The sequence below is a fragment of the Podarcis tiliguerta genome, assembly GCF_965153285.1.
Source record: "Podarcis tiliguerta genome assembly, chromosome: 17".
Classification (NCBI taxonomy): domain Eukaryota; kingdom Metazoa; phylum Chordata; class Lepidosauria; order Squamata; family Lacertidae; genus Podarcis; species Podarcis tiliguerta.
This window is the reverse complement of record NC_139550.1, coordinates 20,733,909-20,746,442: the sequence shown is the minus strand read 5'-3', so window position 1 is coordinate 20,746,442 and position 12,534 is coordinate 20,733,909. Positions and strand designations below refer to the sequence as shown.

The window sequence follows — 12,534 nt, the reverse complement described above, 5'->3', positions numbered from 1 at the left end:
GTTCTTAACCCGAAGTACCACTGTACGTTCATACACTCCTCACTTAAGTAAGAGGTGAGGTGTCTCAAAACCTTCAATGTTCAGATTTGAAAGCTCTCCAGTTATCTCCAAAGGATAACCTGCCATTGAGAAAACACAAATCACTCATTCTTTTCCAGTTGTCCAGGCAATGTGACCCTGTATCTTTTTAGTTTACAGTACCGTGGGTTAAACCACAGAGCCTAGGACTTGCCGATCAGAAGGTCGGCGGTTCGAATCCCTGCAACGGGGTGAGCTCCCGTTGCTCGGTCCCTGCTCCTGCCAACCTAGCAGTTCGAAAGCATGTCAAAGTGCAAGTAGATAAATAGGTACTGCTCCGGTGGGAAGGTAAACGGCGTTTCCGTGCGCTTCTCTGGTTCTCCAGAAGCAACTTAGTCATGCTGGCCACATGATCCGGAAGCTGTACGCCGGCTCCCTCGGCCAATAAAGCAAGATGAGCACCACAACCCCAGAGTCGGTCACGACTGGACCTAATGGTCAGGGGTTCCTTTACCTTTACCTTTACCTTTACCACAATGGCACAGGCTATTTCAGGCATTACACATATGAATCATCAGTGTGAAGAAAGTGTAACCTTAATATTTGTAGCCAAGACATATTTAAGGGGAAGAACAAGGAAGTAAAAAAGCCACAAACTAACAGCAACAAAAAGCACAGATGTTGAAAACAGGTAGAAAAAAAAATGTATCCTCGGCCTTAGAAGCAAACAACTATTTCCCCCCCTTGCTGCTGGTAGCACATGCAAGCCGGTTTTATAAACAGGCTTATTAGTTCAAGCTATAGCAACGCTTTCTGATCACACTAGCAACGCATGCAGATCAATGAGCTTCTGGTCAGTCAAAATGCTCAGTTTTGCCAGCGAAGATACCAAAGTTGCTTTAAGATCCGCTTTTATAGTCTAAAACTCTACTACACAATTCGAAAGGGCTGACATCATGAACTTCAAGAGATTTAAACTCAGTCCTTGGAATCACATAAATCTGTGGATTTATATTGCATTCGAAATTTTTCCTCCAGCAAACGTAGCATCAGGAAGAACAGGGAGATCTGAATTGGTGCAATCAGCTCCTGCTTTCAAGGAAATATTTATCCTTCTGTTGGACAAAGAACAATGGCTTGATTAGAGGCTATAATTAGTTCAATGAGTGCTAGCCAGTTTTGAATTTGCATCGTGCAGATGCAGACTGGAAAGGCAGGAGGTAAATCTTGAGATCACAGTAGACAAGTGTGTAGCACCACTCGTGATATGTAGGATCAAACACAATTACAGAAGCATTGCTTTCTAACCCTTACTCCTCTTCCTGTTCATGTTCATTTTAGAAGTGACAGCTGCAGATAAGCAGAATGCCAAAGTTACCTATGATTGAGTACTTTGACTTCCTATAGCCATCACCCCAGGCATTCCCTTCGGCAAAGCTTGCAACACCTCATTTCAACTCCTGCATCATTCAGGATGTGTCACACCCACTCATAAGATTATGCACATTTTTATGTTAACTCTGCACTATTTGCTGTGTGACTAATAATAATAGTTGAGACAGAAGAAGAGTGACATTGAATCCATCTTTGTTATGGCGCCGCTTAAACAACAACAGAAAAGGTGGATGCATCATCCCAAGAAATGAAAAGACCCAAAGAGGTTTAATAATTCATCTGTCTTGCACTTGAATGCGAAACTATATCCTCACATAGCTTCTTGATTGAGAATAAATGCCTCATTAATCTTAAAACATTTTGAGCAGAAACTGCTAGTAAAGTCAGGAAGAATAATGACTGACATTTGAGGGAATGTTGCATACTGTACAACATGCAGGATTGAAAGTGTCCTTCTGGCACACTGCTCAAACAGCGAGCGCCTTAGTTTTATTTCACAAAGCTAAAATGCTTAGAGGAAAATAAAAATATAAGAAGCTAATTATGCTAAATATAACCAAGTGACTGAAAATCAGCCACATGCTTAAAGTAAAGAACTACTACCTTTAATGTCCTTAGCTATTTTCAAAAAAAATCATTTGCTCTTCATAATACTGAGCAGAAGGTACGAAATGGTGAATATAAACAAAACATCTTCAGCTCCTTAAAATAGTAAGGGAACAATGCCTATAATAAAACAGAATTCTAAAAATAAAATCCCCGTTCTAATTTTGAGAAGAGTATAAAAAAAGACTTCAGCCTATCGGCTTCCAGTCATTCTCAAAAGATCCTCAGATGGCTCCTAATTTGGTACTGGGGCAAACGACTGTATGCATCAACTGGCTTTTTAGCAGTATGGTGGAGGGACAGAAGACATTTTTGCAAAAATGGCTTTTCATACAGAAGAGTCTCACCTTTTCCACTGACCAAAGAAAAAGAATCTTGGCTTTTACTCCACATGGGAAGGGAAAATAGGTAAACTGGCAGGAATCCCAGTTAGGACAGTCAAGCACAGGGGTTGGCAAACTAAGGCCCGGGGGCGGGATGCCCCCCCAGGCTCATAAATCTGGCCCACAGACCCTGCCTCCCACTCGGTCAGTCCCTGCGCCCTGAAGTTGTCTCGCCATGTGGGGACTGACTTTCGCGACCCTGGCACGGCTTCTGGGCGGGCGGCGACACTGGTGCAATTTCGGATTAGCTGCAGGAAGCTCCTGCATCCAATCTGAAGCCACAGACAGCTCTGGGCAGGTAGCAACACTGGCACCGAGACACGCTCCTGAGCACGTGCAGAGTGCATTCCTCCTCCAGGTCTGGAGACAGCTGTGGGACTGGCTTGCAGGGTATTTATATTTTTCAGAATATAGTCCGGCCCTCCACAAGGTCTGAGGGACAGTGGATCGGCCCCCTGATGAAAAAGTTTGCTGACCCCCGGTCAAGCAGCCCAGGGCAACACAAGAATGGGCCTTTTCTGCAGTAGCTTCCCCTTTGTAGAATGCTCTCGCCAGGGTGGCTCACCTGGCACCATCATGACGTATCTTAAGGTGCCAGGTGAAAGCATTTCTCTTCAACCAGGCCTTGGCTGTCAAACAATCAGTGGCCCTTTAAATGTATGTGGGATATTACTCTTATTCATTATGCATTTTGTGTTTTTATGTTTTAAACCACCCTGTGATCTTTGGATGAAGGGCAGAGTAGAAATGTAATTAATAAGAATTATCAGAATTGTGGTATGATGCAGGTGCAGTGAGAATCCGAGGAAAACACATGCAGAATGCTTTCCAAACTGGTTACCCATGCAATCCTGCTCTCCTTTTGATTGTATTTTCAGTATCAGAAATGTTGATAATGTATAAATGAACATGATTTGGAGGCAGAGGGTTTTTTTTTTAACTTTACTGCTAAAATGTAAGTTTCTGATAAGGACATACAGTGTCGTCGTCAAATAAACACTGATGTACAACAAATCTCCTAAAGAATTCTAAGCTATGATAATGGTATCGAGTTAACTTTTTAGACAGATGGCCATATATTGTTATGAACAGATCATATGCTACCTTTCTCTAGTATGGCATTACTTCCTGCTTATTCTAACAGAAATGCTTCAAATGTATTGATTTTTTTTGAAAGGCATAATAATTATACTATTAAAGGGACCCAATTGACATGTGTCAGGACAGACTGTTTGAAACTACTCTGTTTCTTTCTTCACTTGCAGAAGATGAGATTGACTTTCAGCCCACATAGAATATGGGTTAAAACAAGAAATTGTACATTTTAAACAAAGAGTTTAAGACAATTTTTATGTAATACTTCTTAAACACACACACACACCCTTCTGAAAATACCAATGGAATTACCACCATTTCTAGCAGAATGAAGTCAGTGGGGACAACCTTGTGAAAATGTCCTTCTGTCTACTATATTTAAGGTTATGTCAGCTTTTCCACTGCAAACCTGTTTACAGAAAGTGATAACGGATCCATAAAGTTTCATTCCATGCTGTAGGCAAATACACACAATTGGTAGGCTGTAGGAGGCCCCCCCCTCAAAGAAAGCTCCAAAGACTGCTTATTTATTTAATGGAATATAGTAAGACACAGAAAATATTTCATCACTAGGATGGTTTCTGAATTTTTCTTCTCGTGCAGCTGCCAGAAAAACAATTGACAAAAAAATAATAATCAATTTGCTGTGAGAATCATGCTTACTTGTTTTTTTGCGTGTGTTCATTTTAATAGACTCTCTGCACATTTACACTCCATAAACTTCATAGCTTTTAATGAGGCTATTTAAGTTGAAGATTATGCTCAGATATAATCACTATAGCATGTGCTTGATGAGGAGATGACCTTCTGACCTGATCTGATAAGATATGCTTGTAGAGAAATCTGAATCTATTCTGCAGCACTTGAAAAGGATGCACCTTTTAGGAGCACTTATCTGACAATGATAGCAATTACGAAGGTCAGGGCTTTTTGTCATGGGTGGCAGAGGTAGGTTGCCTTAATATACAATTAACTGGATACGTAATCTGTCACTTCTCGTCTTCCAAGCATACAAAATACATTTGCCCGACACACACAAACACACAGACACAGTGCCCCAGCGACTCTGGGCAGCTTCCAACATATATAAAAACATAATAAAACATTAAACATTTAAAAACCTTCCCTGTACAGGATTGCTTTCAGATGAATCAGGGGTTGGATAAATCCATACCATCCAACATTTCTCCAGTGAAAATAGAGACATCCTAAGGAACATCCTAGGGACACGGGTGGCGCTGTGGGTTAAACCACTGAGCCTCTTGGACTCGCCGATCAGAAGGTTGGTGGTTTGAATCCCCGCAACAGGGTGAGCTCCGGTTGCTCTGTCCCAGCTCCTGCCCACCTAGCAGTTCGAAAGCAGAAAGTGCAAGTAGATAAATAGGTACCGCTCCGGTGGGAAGGTAAACGGCATTTCTGTGCGCTGCTCTGGTTTGCCAGAAGCTGCTTAGTCATGCTGGCCACATGACCCGTAAGCTGTACGCCGGCTCCCTCGGCCAATAAAGCGAGATGAGCGCTGCAACTCCAGAGTCTGTCACGACTGGACCTAACGGTCAGGGGTCTCTTTACCTTTAAGGAACATCCTAAGGGACATTTCAGGATCAAATCAGAAACTGGGATGGCTTCTCTGAATCAGGGATGTCCCTCGGAAAATAGGGACACTTGGAGGGTCTGGCGGATGTGGTAAAGACCTTGTGGTTTAGTGGTGAGGAGATCTATGGTCATTTTAGTGAGAGCAATTTCAAAGTAATGTAGAGGGCAGAATGTAGATTGTTATTACATGTATTACCACAGGGAAGCGGCGCCTGTAACTGCAAAAATAATATTCTTTCATTTGGTGACTTTTGCATAGTGGGATTTCAAGCATCTAAACTAACCCTGAGAATTGCACATCTTTAATAATGCCTGTAACAGACAACTAGTTGAGAAACTAGCTTCTTTCCTGTTGTCTTGCTCAGAAGCTTCTCCACTAGTGTATGAATCATAATGCTGATGCAGCAGTGATAAAGCATAATGCTTCTCAGCAGAGTTTCAGTATGGCTACACTAGAGCTTACACCTGTATATGGATTACAGCACCTCATTATGATAACGACTTAGATAGAAGAGAGAGAATACATAGAAGAGCAACAAATATTAAGGAAGGATTAAAAATGGCTCTGTTCATGGATAGCTAGGGGAGTTTAACTGCATACAGCTTGGAGGAAAGGAGATAACAAGAGAATGTGATAAGAACCTGCAAATATTTGAGAGGGACTAACAGAGGAATGCGGGATGACTTACAGCGTCTGAAGCAACGTAACAAGAATTGGTGTTTTAAAAGTTAGCAACATGAAAAGCATAATCTAGAATAATTATGTTTACCATGTGGCTTAGACATGGAATGATAGTATTGGTTCAAGTCACAGGTTCGTTAATGCCTTATATGGTTTTCAGTATCTCTTAGAAGTTACAGGAAGTGAGAAGAAAATCCAGCTCTTTTTTCTCTGCTGAGCAATGTATCTACACTTACAGCACAATCCTATTTGAAAATAAATCCCACTGAGTTTAATGGATCTTACTTCCAAGAAAGTGGGTACAGGATTGCAGTTTTTAGGTGTTTCATTTGTATACAGGTTGTTGGTTTGTTTGTTTTTAGATATAGCAAAGGGCTATTGGGTGCACAAGGCTGCATGAAAACTAAATTTCCTATTTTCACATACAATTTGGAGAAAGCCCTCTCATTAGATCAGTTCTTTTAGGCTTAGTTACCACTGCTGCTTTCCCTGTGGCCAAGTGTATAAGACAAGGCTGAAGCTCAAAGCAAAATTTAGGTAAGGAGGTAAGGGCACCCAACTGGATAAAATTAAGAGGTAGGCTGTAAGAATGTGATACTCTAGAAAACACAAGTGGAGTAAATCTCCAGCTCCTGCAGCTGGCACCCATAAGGAAAAGCACCAACCGCTTAAGAATTAATACTCAAAAAAGAGAAATCAGCTGTGCTTATCTGATGTGCAACAATGGCTCTGTTAATAGAACCCTTGAACTCCTTTAGGTCTGCCAGCTCTAAGGAAGATGTAAATATTGCACCTATATGGTTGGCCAACATGGAAAAACTTCATTTCGTAGCCATTTGATAGAACTAGATGTGATGTAAGAAATCTGTGATAAGAATTGCCTGCTGTTTGCTCAAAAATTAATAGCACTTGCTGTCAGATAAATCAGAATGAGTATGTAGAACTAGTAGAAGGGAGAATTTAAATCCAAAAAAGTGCCAGGGAGGGGAAAATCCAGGTAACTACTACAGGGCGAGTATTATCAGGAGAACATGGGGTAGAATAAATATCCTTCCCAAAATGACATTGTCTTTACTTGATTTGACCTTTCAACCTCTGGTGCCTATGTTTTGTTTTTTCTTAAAATAAAATCATGAGAGATCCTAATCATTTGCTTCGTGTCTAATATGCCACATTACCAAACTTTTTTGCTCATTCATTGTGAAACAGATCAAAGCCCTTAGACGTGTGTCCATATTTCACTTCTCTTCCATACCCTTTTGCCCGCCCCTTATTCAGTACTTGTGCCACCCATTCTTTCTCCCCCTGCAAAAATAAAAAATAAAAATCACCACTCTCCATCAAAACCTGCTAAATAACTTAATCTTCTACACTACCCTCCCAACCTACATCATTTCTCCCTTCCTTTGTAGCATAGTACAAGAGATGCACTATAGTGATCTCTTCTTCTGTATAGATTTCTCTGGAAATTGACAAGTATCCTCCCTTGTAAGCTTTGGCTTCACTTAGGCTTTACCTTTCATTTACTATACCTTCAGTCAAATCTGGCAAAAATGCGGTTGTCAGCCTTTAGAAGAAAGCCCCTGACTTGCTAAGTTCTCAAAAACAAAACAAAAAAACAACAACGCTCACCATCTTTCTGCAGGGACCTTATTTTAAAACATTTTGAGTACCTCAGTACCAGGGAGCTTAATATGACAGAATTCAGCCCCCCCACCCCAAGAACCAGTCAATTACACTCCTAATTTTTTATACCTTACATCCAGGTGTGTAACAATAGTTTTTAGCTAATTTAGATTAATTCTCTCTCTTTAAAAATTTCTTTTGTAGGAATGCTGTCTGTGTAATTTGAGAGGTGGAGCGCTCAAGCAGACTACCAACAGAAAGTAAGTGAATTCTACAGCAAAGCACGGGGGGTGGAGCAGGATTGGGCTTGGGAACCAAATTTTGTGTTTCCCCATCCTGGTGGACCATTTTGACAGATGGATGGCTCCTCTCAATTACCTGATGTCACCATGATGTCAGGTGACCCATCTTCAAATTAAAGAATGGGTGGGGGGCACACTCTTAAATGCCTTCCTGGTTGTTCTTCCTTTGCAGCCCGGCTGCAAAGAAAATTCTCGGATGGAACTATGGCTTTCAGTCAGTGCTGCAGTGCTAACTTCAAGCCCAATGTTCTGTATGGATCAGCTGTATTTTGAAGCTCCCAGATGGGAACTCAGGGAACTCTTGTCCTTTCTGTGTTTCAATATCAATATGTGGTTGTCATGTACCAGCTACATGTGAACCCACCCTAAAAATTTTTTAAAATATCATAATTTTGTTGCCACCATGCTTTGTGTACGGTTTGGCACCTCTGAAGAATGGTTGTAACACATTTTTTCCAAAAACCTGTTGGTGCAATTTTGTATTATTTTGATTAGCCTTTCTGTCAAAAAGGACTGGGTTTTAACTGGTTTTTAGAAATGCCTGTGGAAACTTAAAGAAAAGATTACTGCTGTGTTACTTACCTTTCCTTGCAAACTCCACTTTTAGTGTTGGGTTTTAAATTTCAGTTAGCAGGCTTAGACAAAGACAGCTTCAAAATGTAATTTACGTACAGTATTCTTTTATCTCTACAAAAATGAGCTAACATATGGACCTCTCTTCTCCAACTGAAAGGTACAGGTAGCTTCCAATTAAGTTGCTAAGTTAGGTTGCTGCTGCTTTTTAAATGCATTTTGTGAGCTAATGTGCAAGTTTTGTTTTATCACCCTCTCATGCTTAAATATTCCACACTCAGCTTTTGTTGATGACAATATAAAGGAAGGAAATGAAAGCTCATTTGTCATTGTTTGCATGGACAAGTCTTAGTTTTATCTCATGTTCAACTTATTTTTCTTTAGCTCTGGAATTCTGTGATTATGGTAGTTAATGTGGTATCACTAAACTTTTGAAAGAAATGAGCATTTTTTAACAAAATAATCAATCTGAATCAATTTAGAATTACTCTGGAACTCAAGCTGGTTGGTTTTCTTACTATTACTTACAATAGACTCAGAAAATAGCTCTGCAGTTGACACCATACTCTTTGTAAGACCAATATTCTGTAGTCAAATAGAGCAATGCTTTAGCTTAGCAAATGATGGAACTAAAGGAAGCTTTACCAACATGGTGCCTGCACAGACTTTCCCAGGTAACCACAGGTCTTTCCTCCCTTTTTTGAAATTAGACGCAAAAGAAGCATTTGTTTGTAACCAGCTATTGTTGTTGTTTGTGATCCCCACAAAAGTTTTCCCTGGTTTGCAAATGTGGCCATGGTTCCCCAAAGGCTGGTGATCCCTGAACTTTTTTGTTAGTTGTAGAAAAATCTGTACCACTAATTCAGTGCTATTTTTGTGCATCCTTCAGTCATTTCCTCCAGGAAAAGTGTGTATTTCCAAAAAGACTTCCATTTAAAAGCTCTCTAATTCTTATTAGCACTGTTAAAGACAGTCTGAATAGGCAGAAACCTCCTCTTGGTTGACTTTCACCCTGTTGAATAACACTTAACAATTTATGCTCTGGATATTCCAGGAACCTCCCACCCTCGCCTTTAGTTTTGAAATATCAGTCAGGTACATGTTTGGATCTTTATGAAAGGGACAGCAGTTCAGATTAAGAGCGAGGTTAAGCAGTAACTTTCCCCATGACTGGGTGGACAGGAGCATTTCCACCCCCATCGTTCAACCTGGACACTGAGGTCCAGCTCCGAAGACCTTCTGGCGGTTCCCTCATTGTGAGAAGCAAAGTTACAGGGAACCAGGCAGAGGGCCTACTTGGTAGTGGCGCCCGCCCTGTGGAATGCCCTCCCATCAGATGTCAAGGAGATAAAGTAACTATCTGGCGTTTAGAAGACATCTGAAGGCAGCCCTGTTTAGGGAAGTTTTTAATGACTGATGTTTTAATGCACTTTTAATCTTTTGCTGGAAGCTGCCCAGAGTGGCTGGGGAAACCCAGCCAGATGAGCGGGGTATAAATAATAAATTATTATTATTATTATTATTATTATTATTGACAGGGCGCCCCCACTTGGTTCAGCCTTCTATCTGGAAGGTTGTTCCACACCTCTCTGGTTCAATTATAGGCAGTAGGACTGCTTCACACAGTTCTGATTCATCACTTCGGAAAGTTGCGAGGAGACTGATCTTTGCTCTTTTTTCTTTCTTTCAATTTGCTTACGCTGTAGCTTGCACCCCGCCCTTGCCTCCACCATTCCTTTGTTTCCTTGCCTTAAAGTTGCGTCTGTGATTTTGTTTTCAGGGCTAGTTAGGACCCTTTGCAGAAATACCAGCTGGAATATTCTGAAGGGAAGAGATACTTCTAGCTTTGAACTTAACTGAGAAGAGTTCAGAGAAACCAAGAGGATGGGACTGACTGGACTTGGGCTCAATGACAGCATAACTGGCCACTCTGCCGCTGCTGGAGTCTTAGCAGGGATAGGAAGTATCCCTCAAAAAGTGCATGCAAAGGAATCCCACTTGAAATTCATTATTTCTATCCCAGTGAGGTTTTTTGGTTCGGCTTCTCTGACAGAATCCCTGCTTGCCACAGCGATGGCTCTGAAAGTTTTAAACTGACAACACCATCCTATTCCTTCCCCATTTGGGCAGGAAATATTCACACTCCAAGTTTTCTAATTTCTTAGGTCTCCTGTAATCATAGATAACTACTTTAAACTACTACTTAACATATAACATTTCCCCCTTCCTGGTTCTTTCCTCTTCTCCATAAGAAAACTAGGTTTTTTGAAGACTCACCTTCAGAGTTCCCTATTAGGCAATTCTCCTACTTTAGTCTTTTCTCTCTATCTCTGGTTACAAAAGTGGATAGTCTAGGCAAGGACAGGGTAGTCTAGTCTGTGTATCCATTATTAGCCCACTCTTTTCTTTATTTTTTCTGTAATGGTGTTTCAAGCCACAATACTGCTTCCCTTGCTCTTAAATTGTCTTATATTGTCTTGTTATCACCTTTAAGTTTCTATTGATTTATAAATGAATATTCTAATTACAGCTGCAGTGTGTTTATTGCTTTCTGTCTGGAGCAAGCACACTAAGCTAAAGTCCCCAAACTAAGCAAAGTTATCAGAGCCAATGCCATCCTGTCTATGTAAAGATCTTGAGCGTAAGATTGCTAATTCCCTCAAATTACGTGAGTACGCATGTAAGATGTATCTGTATGTGAATGTGTGCACTAGTACACTAGCGGAACTCGTAACACATTTTTGAGCAGTGTTCTATAGGTGGTCATATGGCATGTGTAAATGATTCATGGCTTGGTTTAGATGGTCATTCTGGGCTTCAAAAACTGTGGTTTATGAAGTTGGGCATGAGTGTTAGGCCCTGGTACCACACACCTCATCTTCTGGCTTTAATACAAATGGAATCTTTGCGGCAGTTATGTCTGAACCAAGGGATTCTAGCTTAATATTGATCGATGTCTTTATTTCTCAAATGCGGTACTGCCATACAGATAAATTTATAATACATCTGCCCAGTATTTTAAATTAGCTGCAAATAGTTATTATAATCTCTTTGCAGTCAGCTTTTTAGCTAAATGTTAATTAAGCATCAAGTATCTCATAATAGAGTGCTGACGGAAATAAACAGATTTCAAAATATAGATCAAGGAAATGTCAGCTAAATTGAATGCAACATTTTCCTTTGATATCTACCGATGAGAGCCCACAAAGGGCATGTATGAAAATAAAAATCCTTTCTGTGCGTATTGTATCTTAAAAGAAAAATCATGAATGAAAAATGTGGGAGTGGTTTCTGTTTATAGAGGACTCCTACTTCCACACATGTTTCACACGTGTTTCGTGTCTTTTCACAACACCGTGTTTTGCTATTTTTGTGTTTTGACTCGACTGGCAGTTTTAAATAGTAAATCCATCGCTTTCCACAGGAGTCTGTAATTTCCTATAATCACCTCACTGGTTTCCTCTTTTAATACATTTCCTTGAGAGCCAGTGTGGTATAGTGGTTAAGAGCGGTAGTCTCGTAATCTGGGGAACCGGGTTCGCGTCTCCGCTCCTCCACATGCAGCTGCTGGGTGACCTTGGGCCAGTCACACTTCTTTGAAGTCTCTCAGCCCCACTCACCTCACAGAGTGTTTGTTGTGGGGGAGGAAGGGAAAGGAGAATGTTAGCCGCTTTGAGACTCCTTAAAGGGAGTGAAAGGCGGGATATCAAATCCAAACTCTTCTTCTTCTTCTTCTATGAGCAATATCTACCAATCCATATTAAGTTATTTATAAAGACCTTTTTTTCAGAATGTAGAGAAACAGGAAAACATAGTGGGCAGTGAAGGATGGTCCGAGAGTTTCCAGAAAAAATGGATTTCCAAAGTCACGGGACCATTCCCATAAAACCCTGTTCTAGACATTCGCAGATACAGAATCACAACCCTGGGTAGAGGCTCTTAATACACAAGAGCTGTGGTGTAGTGAGACAGGGACAAAGGACCACCCACTCTTTTCACAGCTGGAAGAATGATGTCCTGGGGTCCTATTTTTCATTCTCCTGGGGTGCATGCCAGGTTTTTGTCGCCTGAGAAACCCACCAAATCCTCACTAAGCTGAGATAAGAAAGATTGCATTAGCCTGCAAGGTTAAGGTATAAACTGCATTTTCATTTTGACTTCTGTTTAAGCCCCTTTATTATAAATCAACAAAAATGTCACAATATAGTGAGGAAACTTGAGTTCCTCCGAAGTCTTCATAAGCTTGATTGTTATATAAGGT

At 40.7% G+C, this 12,534-nt stretch overlaps 1 protein-coding gene across 7 annotated transcripts in view; it reads left to right on the top strand.

Moving 5' to 3' along the window:
* KDM4C (lysine demethylase 4C) overlaps window positions 1-12,534 on the top strand; it is a gene marked incomplete at its 5' end in the record, with an annotated part of 192,254 nt that overhangs the window by 126,722 nt on the left and 52,998 nt on the right. For all 7 annotated transcript variants that reach the window (XM_083419596.1, XM_083419593.1, XM_083419597.1 and 4 more), the window contains one exon: window positions 7,603-7,658. In XM_083419596.1, the coding sequence (XP_083275722.1) occupies window positions 7,603-7,658 (56 nt within the window). The remainder of the gene's footprint in view (window positions 1-7,602; window positions 7,659-12,534) is intronic.